Source organism: Ursus arctos, unplaced genomic scaffold, assembly GCF_023065955.2.
Source record: "Ursus arctos isolate Adak ecotype North America unplaced genomic scaffold, UrsArc2.0 scaffold_3, whole genome shotgun sequence".
NCBI classification, from domain to species: Eukaryota; Metazoa; Chordata; class Mammalia; order Carnivora; family Ursidae; genus Ursus; species Ursus arctos.
The window spans coordinates 65276823-65296986 of record NW_026622985.1 but is presented as its reverse complement, the minus strand read 5'-3'; the positions used below and the strand labels follow the sequence as shown (position 1 = coordinate 65296986).

Sequence of the window (20164 nt, the reverse complement as noted above, 5' to 3'; positions counted from 1 at the left end):
CCCCTCAAATAAATAAATAAATCTTTTTTAAAAAAGGAATATAGAATGTCCCACTAAAAGTGTATCATTGATCATTAATCTTTAATTTAGTCTTCCAAATTGTTAAAAAGTTTTTCATTTGCAAGAATAATTTATGGGGTGCCTGGGTGGCTCAGTTGTTAAGCGTCTGCCTTCAGCTCAGGTCATGATCCCCAGGGTCCTGGGATCGAGCCCTACATCGGGCTCCCTGCTCAGTGGAAGGCCTGCTTCTCCCTCTCCCTCTGCCCCTGCTTGTGTTCCCTCTCTTGCTGTCTCTCTATCAAATAAATAAATAAAATCTTTTTTTAAAAAAAAAATAATTTATGAAATAAAATAATACTGATAAAAAATTTCAGCTGATTTTGATAGTTTAAACCTGACAAGGGATCATCCAGGGTTTTGTCGTTGTTTCTTATATACACTGATTTTTAGAGTATTAAGAGGTTATGAAAAATGCTGTTGGTTTGAGAAGTTTAACTAAAAAAAAAAAAAAAAGGGGGGGGGGGCGCTTGGGTGGCACAGCGGTTGAGCGTCTGCCTTCGGCTCAGGGAGTGATCCCAGCATTCTGGGATCGAGCCCCACATCAGGCTCTTCCGCTATGGGCCTGCTTCTTCCTCTCCCACTCCCCCTGCTTGTGTTCCCTCTCTCGCTGGCTGTCTCTATCTCTGTCAAATGAATAAATAGAAACTCTTAAAAAAAAAAATGAAGTTATAGAGGAGCTTCATGGTTCACCTATGATTGCCTGTTGCATCTTCATAACAGCATTTTTGCCCTTTGTTTCTTTGTATGCTCAACTGCATGATCTTTCTGTTCTCATCTCATTGGTTATGTATGCTCTTTATTTCTAGAACCATGGGCCACAAAAACCGGTATGTCAAAGTTCCCCGGGGTCACATCTGGGTTGAAGGTGATCATCATGGACACAGTTTTGACAGTAATTCCTTTGGGCCGGTGAGTCATTTTGTTGCATGATAATAATTGTATGTCACATGTAGGAACAAAATTATGACACGTGGGTTGCTCAGGTAGTCCAGCCAAGACTGATCGTGAATTGTATAGTGAAGCAGTTTATATTTGAAAAGTTCCTTTTAAATACTATCTGGATAATATAAGCTGTCAAGGTGTATGTGTGTGTGTTTCATAGAAAAGAACTTGAATCCTTTAGTAAAGTACCAAAGATGGTTTCAGCAGGTTGACTAATCCCAGTAGGAAGGTCTAGTTTTTTTCTCCACAGAAACACTTTGTGCCTTATGTTTTCAGTTAGTGTTTAATAGATATAATGTGTAAAAGACCCATAAGCATCAGTTTTCTAAATCGTTTGCAAGTATGATGGAAATCATATTGGTAAGTCCCATTTTGTCTGCATTTAATTTGTAACAGAAATGTGGACATTCCTTATGCCTTGTCTATTGTGATTAAACTGATATTTTGTAATTTTTTTCATTTTGAAATGCATATGGAAATTCTCTGTGAACCCTTGAAATAAGTCATAATCTAAAGTGAAGAATATTTTAGTTAGTAGAAACTGAACCTGACTTCCATTTACGTACATCTGTTTAAAAACTTGAATCTTTAGATCATTTAATTTTCCTATGGCTAGACCTATCTATCCTAGTTATGTACGTATAAATTAATATCAAGCACCTTCAGATATGTTCTCAAAAAGAATTACCCACATTCTTTTGTGTAAAACTAAATATTGGTGGTCACTAAGCAATTTCTGTCATGTATTATGAGTGACCACTATTATTGTCACTAGAGGGGCAGCCACTTTGAACTACCTTTGGCTTAAAGTACAGTAAGAGATGTGGGGTTGGATGGGTGTTATATAGATAAGTGGGAGAAAACTTTAAATGAGATTACTTCTATTTCTTTGAGGGGGGAGGGTTTGCAATGGTGATAATAAAACCGTCTAAGGTCTTTTTTGCTTTTGAATAGTAATTATTACAGAAATGCGATTTAATCTTTTTAGGGCATATCAAAGATGGGATGAACAGATTGGAAATGTTGTAGGTCATTTAGAATGTAGTAGAAGTGACTTACGAAAAAATTTAGTAGCAACCTGAAAGTGAAAATAAAGCATCTAAAAGCAGTTTTATTTCTCTCTCATCAATGAGATTAAATCTATTGAGTGTATCATGTTGTTGGTCAAATCCACATCAAAATTTTGGTTAGTTTTGGTTTGGGTTTTAATTCATTTGGGTAGTGACTCTGAAATCAAGTGTTAAAATTATTGTGTTTTGTTATCAGGTGTGGGCTGTGTGCTGAATAATTAGGTACTCATAATAAAGTACTAAAGTTTGAGATTGCTTTGCTTTTTCTTTATGAATAAAGCCAATGCGATATTGCTTATATAGTTAATATTGTCAATCAATCATATTCCATATGCTTTCTTATTTGGAGAGAAAATGATAAAGTTGATAGAATACTGGGAATTGCCTGTAATCCTCAGTGTATCATATCTATTACGCAGCTCTTACTGTGCTCCGTCTTCTGTTGTGTGCTTATTAATAGCATTTCGTACTGTTGAACTATGAATATACCCAGGAAGGTGTATCAGCTATGGAAATATCCTCTGTTGCTTATATCTTTAAAAGAAAGAGAAAGCAGGGCACCTGGGTGGCTCAGTCGTTAAGTGTCAGACCTTGATTTTCCTCAGGTCGTCTCAGGGTCCTGATATTGAGCCCTGCGGTGGGCTCCCAGTGTAGAGCCTGCTTAAGATTCCCCCTCTCGGGCTCCTTCTGCCCGTCCCCCTGCTCGAGGCATGCTCACTCTCTCTAAAAATAGATGAAAGGAAGGAAGGAAGGAAGGAAGGAAGGAAGAAAGAAAGAAAGAAAGAAAGAAAGAAAGAAAGAAAGAAAGAAAAGAATGAACCATGTATGAAGGACCCCATTGTGTTTATTACAATAAGAATCTACAGTATGCAAAACATTGACAAATGTATTGTGTGCAGCACTTTAATGCCATTTGGTTTAAATTATGTTTTTAAATGAAGTCTACTTCTTCAATATAACATGACCAGTAATAAGAGTCAGAGGTACAAAACCACTGTGAAATTCAGTGGTTATTTTCTTCCCTTTTTAATTGTTATAAACAAACAAACAAGCATAAAGTCCCTTGGTTCATGGGGTGGACTAAGCTATCAATGTCTATTCACTTAACTAGTTTTATTTTTATTTGTCAAAATTAGGTGAAGAACATTTCTAGGACGAAGGAAGACGTTTGTCATGTCCTGTATAAAGCTATTTGTATTTGATGAGTGACAGTACATCTTTTTTTTTTTTGTTTGTTTTACTTTTACAATGAACTCTCCTGTTTTGTGTACCAACAGCATTTATGACTAGGAAAAATTATTAATATTGATGCTCCCACGCACATCTTAAAAGGACAAAGGGGAAACAAGCAAAATAAAACTTGCAATCCTTATTTAAAGCTAAACTGTGATATACTGGAGTGTAGAATTTTCTTATTGCATTTAAAAAATATTTTGTTTATTTATTTGAGAAAGAAAGTGAGAGGATGAGTGGGGAGAGGGGAGAGGGAGAGAGAGAATCTCAAGCAGACTCCACATGGTTTATCAATCAGTACACTTGGAGGTGGTATGTGGAAGGTCAGTAAGCTGTAGGCTTTCTGGATGGTTGATTCATTTCTCCCACTGTAAGTAGGAAATGCACATTTTCTTGATGTAAACAGTCTATCTTAAGGCAGCCAGGATTGTCTCTGAGATGCTTATCTTGACTTTTTGGAAACTGATTGAAGTCTTTATCCTTCATTTGCCTCCCAAATAATTTCAGAAATGTATCCAAATAGTTTTACATGCTTTAACTCTTTGAATAGTAATCCTATTCTATAATAGAATTTACCTAGTTTATTTTAAATTGTAGCCTGCTAGCAATCATAACGGAGCTGATTTTTCCATATTCAGGTAGACTTTTGCTTGAAATCTAAAGAAGAATAAGAAAAAATGTCTCGTTCTGGTGTTTTTCTAGTTTGTTTTATTATTTCTTATTTATTCTTTAAAATTTCAATTTGCTTTTCTGATTCATTTTATTGCCACTCTGGGCTTTCAAGAGGGAATGAAATAGTTATGAGTAAAAGATGAATAATGGATTATGAATTTAAAGATAGCAATATTGATATAGCAGTAGAATACAGACAGCAGACCAAGATCCAACAGCTGTACTTTTAAATTATAGAGAAGGACATTATAGAAAGAAACAGAAAATCAAATAATTTTGGTTATGGACCTCATCAATCAATTAACTTGTATGGGTCTACATTTCCTCATGTATAAAAGGAAGAATATTTTCATCTCTGAATTCGTCTTAAATAAATAAATAATAGAATGAGTATATATTTTATCAATGAGTGATAAAATTTATTTACTCGTACTCCTATGATATATATAATCAAAAGATATATCATCACAATTTTAGTAAACTTCCTTAGCAACCTAAAATAAGAGCATAATTAAATAAAATATGGTTCATTCAGAGGATGAAATAGTATGCAGTCATTAAAAATTACATTTGTGACATACATGATATAATGTTCATGTTATCGTTTTAAGTAAAAGCATAAAGACCAGAATATACAGTATTATGTTAATTGTTTCCAGATGTTATGACTATGGTTGATTCATTTTTATACCTTTGTACTTTTTTTTTGTTTTAAAAGATTTGCAACAAGTTTTATTATTTTTATAATTAGGAAGAAAAGTGAGTTCTTTTAAAAAGTAGAATAATGTTGTTTAATGTAAATGGCCTCTAAGTTTCTTTCTGACTCTTACATTTTATGGTTCTATGACCAGAGGGAAAAATATCACACATATCACTTGGTAGGAAATGTTTCAATTATGAAAAATACCTCTGTGGAATATCTTCATGCTAAGCCTCTTGAATATATCATCATAACACAATGATAGAAAATGTCCTGTCTTATAATATGGATTCACTAATGTATGACTTTAGCTTAGATTTCTAGTATAAGAAATAGCTTCTGTAATTTTCCTTTAAAACTGTGATAATTATCTAGAGGTGTTTTTCAGTTACTTATTTTACTGCATTATATATTAAAGATATCTGATGATTCCTATATATTGCTTTATGATTGCTTAGAACATTTGATAAGCTCTTCTCTTACCAATTCTTTTGTTCTATGAAATTAGCGTCTTTCTCTTTACTGTCCCTACTTCCATGCAGATAACATTAAGACGCTTTCTCCTGTAGTTATGTTGTTCTTTGCAAACACTCAGAAGTAACTGATTATAATTGATATTGATGAATTTTCTGCTTGCTTTAAAATGAAAGTGCATTTGGGGTGCATGGGTGGCTCAGTCTGTTAAGTGTCTTCCTTCAGCTTAGGTCATGATCCAGTTCTGGGATTGAGCCCTGTGTTGGGCTCCATGCTCAGTGGAGAGTCTGCTTCTCCCTCTCCCTCTGCTGTTCCCTCTGCTCCTCCCCCTGCTCTTTCCCCTGCTTGTGTGCGCTCTCTCTCTGTCTCTCAAAATAAATAAGTACACTCTTTAAAAAAAATTAAAATGAAGCTCATTAAAAGCAAGTATTTGTGCGTGTACATGCATAGTTGTGAATTTTCAAATAGTAATTTTTAACTATTTCAGATTAGCAGACTTTTCGTCAGTTAAAAATGTTCATAACATTCATTCTTCCATTTACTATATTCATTTCAGTACTTACATTAGAAATATCCTCATAGCTATTCATTCCCTGTGGTGAAAACACCAATGTGACTCTTTCCGTGTCTTCCACTGAGTTCGTGCATTTTCTCCCTTTGAAGTTTTTCTTTCATTCCATCTAGCTACGAGTCACAATCCCCTGAGATCCTCTCAGTGTTTGCTGTATAGTGATTTGTTGTAAAGAATATACGTTATAATTCTAGTTTCTTAGTATCTAAATCAAGTAATTTATTTTTACTTCATTGACCAAAGACCATTAGAAAAAGAACTTTTGGCTTAAACATTTCAAGGCAAAGATAACCTTTCCAAGAATGTATAAAAGTATTTTGATTTTTAGGTTTGTGATCATAGTGTCACCTTGTGAACAATTTGTGTGCAGGCACCATGAAGCAGAACTGAACGATTTGGATGTAGAAACTATGCATGATGTACTGCCTTTATCTGAGAATGGAAACTGCAAGTTATACTAAGTATAAATTCTTTTTAGTTCCAAGTCATTTGGAAAATAGCTAATCTAATCACGTATTTCATGGGTACCTAATTAAATAAAATATTAGCCCTCTAGAACATTTACCTGAAGAAAATATACCTATCAGGAAATTATAGTTTTAGAATAAATGAGTAGTAGAAATATTACTTATTAAACGAACCAATTGTCTACAAGTGATGACATATAAGCAATCATTGAAACGAAGATTACAATTCCATAGAATGCCTTTCGAACCTAATGAAGTTCAAAGTCTTTTACTTAAAAAAAAAGTGAAAAAGTAAAGAAAAGGAGCAAAGTTTATGTTTTTATATCATGCAAGCCTTTTGGTTATGTCATCAAGGCACATTTTGAGCATCTACAATTTGTCCACATTTGATTCTGGCTGGATTCTGATGGGTAGAATGGGTCAGAAGAGATGAGGATTGTATTAACGAGAGATAGGTTGCTAGATTACGTAATGTACGTGGGAAATGAACATTTTAAGAGGTTTACTATCTAGTCATGCCTGTTTTGAACGTTTTCCCTACATTACAGATTTTTGGTAAAAGAGAAATACAGTATGTGATTAGGGCAGAAAACAAGATTCTTGGAGATGCAAGAAAGCTGAAAGAAAGATAATAGGTAGGGAAGTTTTTATATTTTTGAGACCACAGGACAAAGGGAGGAATTGGGACAGAACCTGGGGAGACATTTAAAACATTCTGCTGTTATAAGGACTGAGATTCAAATCCTGCGTAATAAGGAGCACATTGGACTTGTGGGTCTTCCCAGACCTTTGGTCTCAGTCATCAGGAATGCACTGATGCCTGGAAGGAGCAGGGATGAGAGTCAACAGATATAATAATGACCAAATTACAACCCCGACTTCAAGGAAGGATAGCCTAGAGGGGAGGCAGACAATCATGCAGACACAGACAGTATAAGAGGTGCTCCAAGTGGGGGCATGACGGGGCCTCTTGTAGAAGTAGACACTTGTGTACTAAAAACCCATAAGAAAAAAACTGGAAAATTTCCTCGAAGGATTTGGTAGAACAGAGTGTTCTGAAATCTGTGAAATAATAACTGGTAAAATTTTTTGCAGAAAACATTTTAGATGCTTCATGTTTTGTGAATGAAGTGGTTTATGCCTGGAGCGGTTAATTGGTTTCAGCTGCATTGAAAACACTCTGGTTGTACAATACAGAATAATCTTGTGGACGTATGAAAATGAATTGACATTTCATTATATTTATTGTTGAAGTGTAGCACTTTCCTTGTATAAGTTCTCTTGAGCAGCTAGAGTAACTTTTCTTTAAAATCAGCCATTTTCAAATAAAGAAGAAGGTCATTAGACTGTGTTGACAAGATCCAAATAAAGTGTTCTATTCACACATTCTTTGAAACATGTTGCTTAGACTTTAATTGGTGATGTTTTCTTGTTTTCTTGTAGTACATGCTTTTGTTCATTTAAAATTTTTGTTAGGCACTAAAATAATCTATATTTTATAGGAAAATAATGATTCTTAAGATCTGTAGCTTGGTGTTTTCCTTCAGTTGTTTCTCACAGTTCCCCTTAAACAGTGCTGGAACTGAACAACTTTACATTATACTTAGGTATAATTTTAATTTGGCTGATGTCAACAATGACACACATTTCATAAAAAGTCCAAAGCCAATTAAAAGAAATGCCATTATAATGAAAATATCTGTATAACCAAAGATGGCTAAGAGTCAGTAAAGAGCCTGTTCTTTGGAGCAATAGTCAAAACAGAGACAGGCCTGTACGACAAAAGGAAACAGAAGCCCCTTGGGGTTAGTACTGCTTTTAGTTGAATTTGTTACTGTATGGTTGGGACATCAAAAAAATTATATGATTTAAAAAAGAGAGTATGGAAAGATGATGCCAACTAAAGATAGTGGTGAAGTAAATAATATCATCCCCCCATACACCCCACTGAGAACAGAGACAATCTGAGCTTCCATTTCTACCAAATCAAATTTTGCTTTCTGTCTTAATTATTCTGCTAGTGTAGAAATCATTTTCCACATGACTTCATTTTCAGATAGGAGACATGTCAGCAGAATTGTCATTAGACTTCATTGCTATGGCAGATCCCTTTCCTTTGGGCTGTTTAGTTACGGAATTAAGCATGTTCATTTTATTAAAAATGTATATTTACTGACAGTGGGTCAGGAGCCAAGATTTGGTGAAATCCATGCAGTGTTATTAATTTAGCAATTTTATAAGCTCTTAGAATTTTTTAAAGTGGAGTTGAAACCTTTGTCTTATTATTGGTAAGACATAATTGGTGTCTGTCTACATAACTGGTGTCTTCACAGAAAAATAAAATGGGAAACAGGAGGGGTCCAGAGGAGGAGAGAAATCTGCTCTTGCCCAGTCTAGACAATAAAAGGAGAAAAAAATCTGCTATTAAATGTACTGTGATTCAAGGTTCGAGATTGAATTTCCTCATTTCAATGGCTATCTACTTATAAAATACTTACTGGGTAATGTGCTCTCTACTTCTCTAAATAGGCAAACAACAGACTATGTAAATGACTTTGTCTTTTGACTGAGCTTCTGGGAGATAACTTTCTTTGGAAGTTTTAAATTTTCCTAAAGCTTGTCAGATAATCGTAAAAAATGACTCCGCTTTGTGTCAGCATCTTATTGGTTATATCTATTGAAATGACTTGAAAGAGAATTAAAAGATCAGTTTGCTTGTCAGTGACTGGGGTGACTTTTTATGTGTAATAGAACCGTATACTGAGCCTATAATGAATCACAGTAGCCACAGCTTTAGATATTATCGACAGGAAGACCCATGTGGGTTTGTGGTATATTAAAATTTGTCAGACTTGATGGCTCGAGTGAGTGCAAGTGCATTTCTCTGATACAGGGGCCAGAATCGGAGCCGGGGGGCGTGTTCTGTTGACGGGGCCCTGGAGACCCCGTGGCATTTGCACACAGTAAGTGATTCCTGATCCCGCAACTCCCGGATAATTCTGCTCCAATCCATCCTGTCACTAAGAATTTTTCTGGGAAGAACTCTGATCACATCATGCCACTTCTTAAAGCAATATCATCAACCTACAGCACCTATCAACAATTAATGAAGAAATGTTAGAATCTTCCCTTTTAAATCAGAAACAAGGCAAGAAGGTCCAGCCTCACCGCTTCTTTTGAATATTGTGCCAAAGGTCATTGCCAGTGCAGGTTGAGGCAAAAGAGAGAAATAAAAGGTGGATTGGAAAGGAGGATTCCAAGCTGTTGATGTTATTATCTACTTGGAAAACTGAAGAAGAATCTGCAGATTTATCAAGATAGTCTTGCAAGTTTGCTAGTAGAAGAGCTATCATATCCAATCATAAACCATGTGGAGACATCATCAACAAACAAAAAACATACCCTTAAAAAATTTGCCATTTAAAATAGCAATAAAGAATTCAGGATCATAATTTCTTCTGGAAGAGGAGGAAGTGAATGTGATTGGGGAGGGGTGAACAGGGATGGCAAATTACTAGCACTGTCTTATATCTTACGTAGGGTATATGATATTATGCTTTATACCTTTTATGTCTGAAGTATGATAGAATATTTTTTATTATTTTTTAAATTTAAATTTTAGGTAGTTAACATACAGTGCAATATTGGCTTCTGGAGTAGAATTCAGCAATTCGTTACTTACATACAACCCCAATGCTCATCACAAGTGCCCTCTTTAATCCCCATCACCCACCTAGCCCATCCCCCACCCACTTCCCTCCATCAGCCCTCGGTTTGTTCTCTGTTGTTAAGAGTCTCTTATGGCTTGTTTCTCTCTCTCTCTTTTTTTTTTTTTTTCTTTTCCCCCTTCCCATATGTTTATCTTTTTTCTTTCTTAAATTCCACATATGAGTGAAATCATATAATATTGTTTTTCTCTAACTTATTTCACTAAGCATAATACACTCTAGCTCCATCCATATTGTTGCAAATGGCAAGATTTCATTCTTTTGATGACTGAGTAATATTCCATTGTATTGTGTGTGTGTGTGTGTGTGTGTGTGTGTGTGTACATATCTTCTTTACCCATTCATCAGTTGATGGACATTTGGGCTCTCTCCATAATTTAGCTGTTATTGATAATGCTGCTATAAACATCGGGGTGCATGTGTCCCTTCGAATCAGTATTTTTATATCCTTTGGGCAAATACCTACTAGTGCAATTGCTGGATGGTGGGGTAGTGCTATTTTAACATTTTGGGGAGACTCCATACTGTATTCCAGAGTGGCTGTATCAGCTTGCATTCCCACCAATAGTGCAAGAGGGTTCCCCTTTGTCTGCATCCTCGACAACAGCTGTTGTTTCTTGTGCTGTTAATTTTAGCCATCCTGACAGGTGTGAAATGGCATCTCATCATGGTTTTTATTTGTACTTCCCTGTTGATGAGTGAGAATATTTTTCATAACTACATAAACAAAAATACCAAAAGTTGGATCAGTGGCTACACATCACATGGCAGGTTTCCCCTAATATTTGTGGGGTCTAGGGCATGGAAGTTCACATACTATATATCTAAATACTTAACAGCTATAAATTAAGCTAAAAAACTGTTAAGTGAAATATGTTCCTTTCTATTACCTTGATAAGTGTACCATAATGTAGCTAAAACCAGCAAACACAACAAAGATGACTGAATTTAATTATTATTACTAGTCTGCATAGTCTGTTGAAAGGTCTATGATGTTGGAAGAGTGATATAATAAAGATGCATGTAATTCAAAAATTATTATATGTTTATCCATAACATTTTTCTGGTTTCCATTTCAGCAAAGTCACTATGCTGTTACATTACAGATTTTCACATAATTTGCACTGCATTTATAATGGTTATATAAAAGATTAAAATAATATTTAACCACATTTGCAGTGTAGAAAATCTGAAAATGTTTATCAAAATGTAAATGAAAGTAAATATAAACAATTAAAAAGTAACTTTTTAAAATTTTTTCCAAAAATTTTTTGGAAAATATCAAAAATCCCTTTTAAAATCAAAAGGCAAGATAAGATGACTACTAACAAATATAAGAATATCAAAATTATTTGAATAAAACTGAATTTTAAATATTTTAAAAATCAATTAAATCTTATATATTGTTATAAAAATAAATGTATTTACAGGTTAGGGGTTTAATTCCTATGCAGTTGTCCATATAAAGAGTCAGTATTATGCTTCATGCGTATTATATCCTGAACTACACACATACAAATTTAAGAGGCACTAAAAAGTCATTTAAATTTTTGGACAGGAGGGTAATAAAAAAGAAGAGACATGTCAGGAAGACTGATTTGGGAAAATTATGAGTGAAAGATTAGATTGCAAACAGGCTATTGGTAGGGAATGCAATTATTGAAGATAGCATTGATTCAAGTGGGAGATAATTAGTCCCTAGACTAAGGTGGGTGTAATAAAAATATGAAGAAGTGGATTGATTTGAGAGTCCTTAGGAACCAAGAATTGATTGGATGCATGTTAGATTCTGTGGCCTGGAATTAATGCACCATATCTGTTAGAGAGGTTCACCAGCTGAAATACTGAACTGTTCACCTTTGAGGGATCAAACCTTAAAATTAAGCATGAAGAGCTTAAAGCATACCCATATATTTGTGATCATTTTTATGTGGAAGACTTAAAGTTGGAAGTGCCAAATGATGTCTCCAAGCCCCTTTAGTTTGCAGAGCACTTGCAGAGATATTTCAGTGAACAGTCTTGGCTACCTGACGAGAATTGAATAATATTTGCGTCCCAGCTCTGGGAGGGATAATCAAGTCGTGCTCATGACTCATTAAAACTTACAGGCAAGTATTATTCCATCAAAATTCTGTCCCCATACACTTAGCCTCCATGCCAGCTGATGCACTACCCACCCATTTCACAGACCTGCTCTGTTCTTTTTCTAAAGTTCTCACATATTTTAAGAGGTGAAGGCAATTCCTAGAAATGTGGAGGCTAATGAGAAGTAAATATATTTTGTAAAAGCAAATATTTTTATTATTAAAGTGGCTGACAGAAAAGGAAGTTTTAAAAAAATTCCTTTTAGGGCACCTGGGTGGCTCAGTCCATTAAGCATCTGACTCTTGATTTCGGCTCAGGTCATGATCTCAGGATCCTGAGATGGAGTCCCACATTTGGCTCTGCACTGGGCATGGAAGCGGCTTAAGAGTCTCTCTCTCCCTCTGTCCCTCTCCACCCATGTGCTCTCACTGTCTTAAAAAAAAAAGAAAAAATTCCATTTCCATTATTATTACTATTTAAAATATAAATGTATATATTTCAAAATTTAAAGTATTTTTAAAAAGAGAAAAGAAATTACTCGTTTTGCTGATGGAATGATATAGAACATCCACACTAATTTCAATTTACATGAACTAGTTTGTCCTTTCAATAAAATTGTAGTATTAAAATAAATATATTGGTATTGTGATCTGTGAAGGGAAAAGGGAAATTCTAAGTCCTCATCAGGTTGTGGAATCTGGGGCTTAGCTTTTTGATACTAAACCTGATTTCCATAACAATAATAATTATTAATTGGAATCTACTTTAGAATAACAACTATATTAGGCTAAAGTTTTACATAGACTTCCAGTGACGTTATTTATAATTGAAGAGCTTTAACCAAACATTTTCAAAACTACTTAAATATCTCTTGTTGTGGACTATATTTGCCTATTCCTACAGAGTATTTTTTTTATGATTTTATTTATTTATTTGCCAGAGAGAGAGAGCACAAGCAGGGGGAGCAGCAGGCAGAGGGAGAAGGCAGCCGCTTAACCAACTGAGCCATGCTGAGTCCCCCTACAAAGGCTTTCAACTCTATCTGCCTGGTATCTATTGGGAAGCCGCAGGCAAATGAAAGATCCGTCTCTTAAGTGAGCCATGATTATATTTAGGTTATTCATATAAATTATTACATTTACAAAAAAGGCTAATGAGATTATATATTATGTCATTTCTACAAATCATTATGGAATTGTGTAGATTCTGGTCAAGAAAAAATTCTAATCTTAAAATATTTTGTCCAGAGGCTTTTAAAACAAACTTAATTGGGCACTTCTTCTGACATTGAAAACAAACAAACAAAAAACCCAAAATAAAAACATAGGTATTTGCTCAGTCTTTGAAACAAAGAAAAATTAAGTACTGATGTGGGAATGGTAATGCCATTAAATGAATGAATTCTTTACATCTAGAGACATGGTTTCACTAGGCTGCTGCTTCCAGATTTAATACATTACCCTGAACTTACTGCAAACTAATAGTACAAAATGGGCAAGGCCATTTAAAAGGTCATTCATCAAAGTGCATGGTATTTAAATAACCTTTTTTGCCCAGACAGACATTGCTGGTTAAACTGCAATATCTTTTCAAATAGTATGACACTGTTGAGTCACACAAGTATACTTTATAAGAAGTTTAAATAAATTTTCAAGAGTAAGTTCTTGTTTGATTTTATTATAGTCACATAATACTTCTCTATATTTGAATTTGAAAAAAAAATCACCTTACTTTATCTGCAGTATTTTTCCCTTTAGATGAAACTACTATTTGATTGCAGGAAATTCCCTCTATAGCTTTTATATATTTCATATAACAATAACGTTAATGTAAAATTTTATTATTTGCTTCTATACTCTATCATTACCCCTGTCTCACTCCTCATTCTTCTGGAGTTCATTATCCACAATATCTTTTTTTTTTTTCTTTTAATCTCACCAAAGGAAATTTGGTATTTAGTTTTAAGAAAGATTATGAATAAGATGTCCCTTTATGGAGGGGGTTTAAATAGGATATGCCTGTGTATGAAGATATTACCCTGAATTGATATGTTATCCTTTAGGTTCAGGAAGATTACCCTCTGCATAAAATTATTTTCTATATTCTCTGTTTTTAATTCCTAAAAGTCTCCAACAGATATACCCTCTGCATAAAATTATTTTCTATATTCTCTGTTTTTAATTCCTAAAAGTCTCCAACAGGTATACTAATCAAAGGATCATGATAATAATGTGACATTATTATCATGATCCTTTGATTAGTATATCTGTTCAAATGTGCTTTTCTGTAACCTCAGTCCAGTTTAAAAATAAACCAACCAAAAACATCATGAATCATGCAAGGCAGAATCATTTTCAAATGCATGAAAAATATACTCTGTATATTCTTCATGCTTAATTGAAAATAAACTGCGCTTGCAGTAAATTATGTCTTCAAAGCTTATCATACATTTCATGTTCCCAGGCCCTGATTTCTCTTACCCCACAATATAGCCCCTCCTTCTACCTCAGGAGGTTGATCTCTCCTGCTCTCAAAATTCTCTTCCTCTGCCCCTCCCCCAAAGGAGGAAATCTAATAACCTTCACAGAACGAGTTACTTTTAACTTTTTATAAATGTAGTGTGAATGTAGCACTCCTCCATTCAGCATCACCATAAAAATTTTAAAAACACAAACCAATAAAACAGTAGCTATCAACCAGTGGCCAGAGGAATTATTTGTGTGGTGATACTCCTTCAAAGTTTCACAAGGTCCCCTCCCTGGTCTCTGAGGGCAATGGTGAATATGCTTTGAAAGTGTTTTGAACCATGAGAGCTAAAGACTCGTGCTGACTAGTTGCCTGTCTCCCCCATCTCAAGGCCTTCTGAAGCTGTGGGGGAATCCAATCCCATGGCCATGGCTCTGGACAGCTTCCCAGTTTGAGCCAGAGGATAATCTGACCTCTGGCTGTCAATCTGTAGGATCACTTCGGGTTATGTGCCAATCCTGAATCAATTAACACTGACCAGTGGAGCAAGGTGTAGATGAGAAAGGACTATGATTGGCCTAGCCTGAGTCAGGCACGCATCCGGGAACAATTATTGTCAAGGAGTGGGGCACACTGGTAACTGTGGTGTGGATCAGACATCTACCTCTAGACCAACAAGTATGGTCAGGGTGCAAGGGCAACTCCTGAAAACCTATTTTGCTGATGCCGACGCAGAGAAAGGGGTGGTTGTTCCCAGGGTGCTGGGCAGACAAAAGAATTGACCATACTACCGTATCATAGAAAGTAGAAAGCATACATGCCATTACAGAGACGGAGATAAAACAGTACAAAGTTCATAGAAGTGGTTATTTCGACCAGAAAAGGCTTCCCTGCGTTCAACTTTGACGATAAGATAGGATCTGGGCTTGTGGGCAAGTAGAAACTCACTTTCTAGAGGCCGAAGGCAAATAAGCAGAAGCAGGGAGGTGCAAGTGCTTAGGATACCTGGTGGATACTTGAGCAATCTTACTTGGGTAGAGAAGTTCAGCTACGGAAAGGGCAAAGTCTGAAGTCCTGACTAAGGACCTCGAATGTCACACAAAGAGGTCTGGTCAGCAGCCGGTGCGTCAGGAAGCTCCCAGCAGGCTTTTGAGCATGGTAGAGAAATGATTAGAATAGCAAGTTCGGAGCAGCATCTGGCAGTGTTGTGTAAAATGAGTTGGAGAATGAAGAAACACAAGGTGAAAAGCCTAAACCTACAGAATCCTACCGTGTAATCCACAGTAAATGATCACTTGGGTAGCTTATTAAAAATGCAAATGTCCAGGCCTGCCACTTAAAGATTTGGGTGTGTAAGTATGAAACAGGGCTTTGGGGTTTTTTTTCTTTTCTTTCTTTGAGGCACCAGTGATCAGGTGAATGTGGCAAAACAACCACGCTTTGAGAAATGCTGATCTTGAGAAGTAATTTGGAGAATCAGTGTAAGAATTGTTTGAGTCTCAAAGAGCCCTTGTTCACCCTTGCAACTTGCTGAGCTTTCTGACTTCTGGAAGTCAGCCTTGGTCTTGGGGTAATATACAGAGCCAAGCAGAAGGTTGAAGGCATGAAGGCTCACTTCTCTCTACAGTTTACGTGGGCTCTGGTTCATGTGGTTCCATCTCTCTGTGGATAAGTCAACTGGAAATTTTACAGCCTGACTCACCCGAAGAATAGCATTGAGCTCTGCGGTTACAGTGGGGGAGCGGTGCCAGAAAAGATTAATGTATTCGGTTTTAAGACTAAGTGTGATTATTTTATGTGGCTTCAAGATTCTGTTCTCTGTTTGCAACCTATGCAAATTCAAATTCAGTGTAATTTAAATGACAAAGGGTGATTTGGGCTGTTTAACCCATGGGAGATCGGTATTAATCATCTGGTTTTTGGCAGTTTTGCTCTGGAGGGAGGGAGGAGTGGTCAGTACTCCCAGGAGTACTTACATAGGAAAGGTATATTCGTGGATTTTGTGTGGCTATTCTTGGTTAAGTAATTATAGGTCTTTTTAAAAATCTCCTCATGTCTCCTGAATTAGGAACAATAACATGGTGATCCTGTGCTGATAAATTCTGAGATCCAAATTTAGATTGATTTCGTGTATGTGCCAGACAGTACTTTTTTAAAAATTCTATTGTAAGTCATTCTTGTATGCTATGTATGTCTCACCATAGTTTATCTAAGATTAAAAGCTACTAAAGTTCTGCAACTGTGGTAAGATTTTCTTCGTATCCTCTTCTTTTTCCTTTTCACCATCTACCTTTCTTCCATAATTTTCTTCTGCAGCTCAGCTACATGCCTAGGCTTTGAAAAGCTAGTTCATTCGCTTGGCTCAGGGATTGTCAGGGTTACTTTCGTGTTGCCAAAACCAGTGATTGTTTCCACGTATTCATCTTATTCAGCCTTTCAGCAGGATTTGATATGGTTGACCACTTCCTCTTTAAAACATTTTGAGATTTTTTGTCTTCCCTTAGCTTCCTCGAACTGGTACAACCAGCCACTGTTTCCAGGCCTCTTTTACATTTCTGCCCTTCTCTGCCGGGCTTGTAAATTTGGCATGCCCCTGAGCTCGGTCCTGAACTTTCATCTCTATTTCAAGCTACCTTAAGAAAGTTGACCCCATGTCTTTCAATGATGTTCTTATGCACTGGTGTTCAGATTTATATCTTCAGGTCGTATCACACTTGGATGTTCGATGAGTGTCTCAAAGTGAACGTGTCTACAATGAAACTCTCTGTTCCTTTTCTTCCTGCTCCCATCTTCTTTCCTCAGACTTCCCTCCCTTCTGTAGAGGGCGTCACCATCCACCCAGTTACACAAGCCAAACAGTGAGGAGGCCTCTTTGAGGTCTCACTTTGCCTCACTTCCAACTACAGCCCCCCATCAAGGCCTGTCAGCTCTTGTACCATCATATGTTTCAAACTCATCTGCTTTCTTCCATCGGCTCTGCTGCCTCTAATTCAAGTCATCGGCAGGTCTCTCTGTAATAGCTTCCCGACTGGTCAACAGGCTTTGCTTCTTAATCTTCTCAACGCCAATATCTAGATCGCAGTTGAGGTCATTGTAGCCTCAAATGGGTCACTCTCCTACGGGAAACACTTCGGTGGGTGGCTTTCTGTTGCTATTTGAATGAAAAACCTCCCTCACAAAGTTTTCCCTGACTCATCTGACTATGGCCTTCAGGGGCCTCACACCATGTGGTCCCTGCATATTTCTCTTCCCTATGCTGGCACTGCTCTCGTCTTTTTACAGTTCTTGAGCAAGCCTAGGTCTTCTGCCCTAGATGGCTCCTCTTTCTTGAATTCTCTTCTCTTAGGCTTTGTATAGCTGGCTCCCTCTCTTCCCTACGTCAAAGAAGATTTGTCTGTGTACCCAGTATAAAATAGAACACACACACATATACACCTCTGCTATCACTATTATTACGGTTATTTTCTTCACAATTCTTTTTCTTAAGATTTTATTTATTTATATGAGGGGAGAGAGAGAGGATGAGTGGGAGGAGGGCAGAGAGAGAGGGAGAAACAGACTCCCTGCTGAACAGAGAGCCCCACAAGGGGCTTAATCCCAGGACCGTGAGGTCATGACCTGAGCTGAAGCCAGATGCTTAACTGACTGAGCCACCCAGGTGCACCTTTTCTTCATAATTCTTATTACTATCTTACATTTATTTCATTTGTGTATTTACTTTCTTTTTTATTTTATCTCCTCCAATAGAAATTAAACTTCATGAAGTCAGAGACCTTGTCTTTTTGGGTTCATACTATAAAGCAGTGCCTAGCTCATAATAAGTACTTAATAAGTACTTTACATTTTTAAAATGGATTAATGAATTTTGTTCTGTAAATGAACTTAGCTACACACACACACACACACACACACACACACACACAGTGGTATATAATTCAGCCGTGAGAAAGAAGATAATCCTGCCATTTAGGACAACATGGATGGACCTCGAGGGCATGATGCTAAGTAAAACAAGCCAGAAAGACAGATGCTGCATGACATCACTTATATGTGAAACTAAAAAAAAAAAAAAGTCAAATTTCGTAGAACAGAGAGTAGAAAAGTGGTTTGCCAGCCACTGGGGGTTGGGGAAATAGGGAGATGTTGGTAAAAGGTAGAGAGTACAAACTATCACCTATAAGATGATTAAGGCCTGAGGTTCTAAGGTATAACATGGTGACTGTGGTTGAATATGAATATATATATATATATATATATATATATATATATATATGTATATATATATAATGTGGAGGTGATGTGTTAACTAACTAGATGGGAGGAATGCTTTCACAGTGCGTACATATATGAAATCATCACAATGTATACTTTAAATATCTTATAATTGTATTGGTCAATTGTAACTCAATAAAGTTGGGAAAATTTTTAAAAATAGAAAAGACAATGGGGAAAATAAAGTAAAGCTAAATTAAATAAGTATTTTTTCTTGAACATTCATGCTGTGAATGAATAATAAAAGAAGCTGATCAAAGGAAAAAAAAAACAGATGATAATGATTCAATCAAAAGCAGACAGTACAAGGAGAAACAGGGCCAAGGAAAGGGTTTCTTTTAGGTGGCACACAGGGCTTTTGTAATAGGTCAGTTGACCAGGCTGGCTGAGACCTGGAAGAGGGGCAGAGTGGAAATGGGTGTGATAGGAATCTATGGCGACACCAGAAAACTAGCTTCCTCATCTGGAGGGTCAGTAGGACAGTAAGACTCTGGTGCTGCCGGGGTACCACTGGGTTGGCAAGAAGGCACAGGATGACCTGACACCTAGGGGTAAATAAAATCTCCCTAGGAGGGTAGAAAGGATGGACCCAAAGCTTGTGATTCCGTTCTGAAGCTTTCTCAACAGAGTCCTGTGATCCATACTAAAATCTGATAGCGAGGTTTTTCAAAGTTTAGGGTGCATCAGAAACGCTGGGGGTGCTTGTTAAACAGAGATTTCCTGGCCTCCTTAAGATCCTAATTTAGAAGGACTTGTGTGGGTCTTGGGAAGCTGCATTTTAGCAAGTATCTTCCAAATCGAACTAAGGCTATTCTAATGCAAGGTCAGGCCATGCCTTGATGGATACGGGCTTAGAGAAGCCTATAGTTTTATCTGTTCTCACATAGCATTTAAACAGAGTTCACTGCTATTGGGAATGCTGAGCTGTGTGTGTGTGTGTGTGTGTGTGTTAAGAATTGTTGGTTATGTAGATATAGTGGAACTCCAGACACGTCTCATTCTAAAGATTAAGTGTTCTCATTTTTACTACACTTACGCAGACTCTGCCTTTTTGTTTTTCTTGGTTGAGTTTTGTACAATGTAATTAGTTTCAGATAATTTACAAATTATTTGAATTTACAGAATCAGGCTTTAAATTAGGAAATTAGAAGGGACAAATGGGAGAGTATGTTAATTAAATATGTATTTTCTCTTATTAGAAGTTTTAATGGCCCCACATATAATTGCTTCTACCCAACATAATTTTCCTGAACTCTGGGAGCAGAATTTCTACTATTTAGTATTTTACTTAAGCAATTCATGTATGACCAAGTAAAAACTGAAGAAACTATTTTTTATAAGATTTATTTGTTTATTTGAGAGAGAGAGAGAGAGAGCACAAATGGGAGGGGCAGAGGGAGAGGGAGAGTCTTAAGCAGGCTCTG

General features: G+C 36.4%; 1 protein-coding gene across 7 annotated transcripts in view; it reads left to right on the top strand.

The window, feature by feature from the left end:
- The window catches only part of IMMP2L (inner mitochondrial membrane peptidase subunit 2), an 821223-nt gene that overhangs the window by 614792 nt on the left and 186267 nt on the right, over positions 1 to 20164 (top strand). For all 7 annotated transcript variants that reach the window (XM_044387634.3, XM_057304130.1, XM_026509501.4 and 4 more), the window contains one exon: positions 867 to 969. In XM_044387634.3, the coding sequence (XP_044243569.1) occupies positions 867 to 969 (103 nt within the window). The remainder of the gene's footprint in view (positions 1 to 866; positions 970 to 20164) is intronic.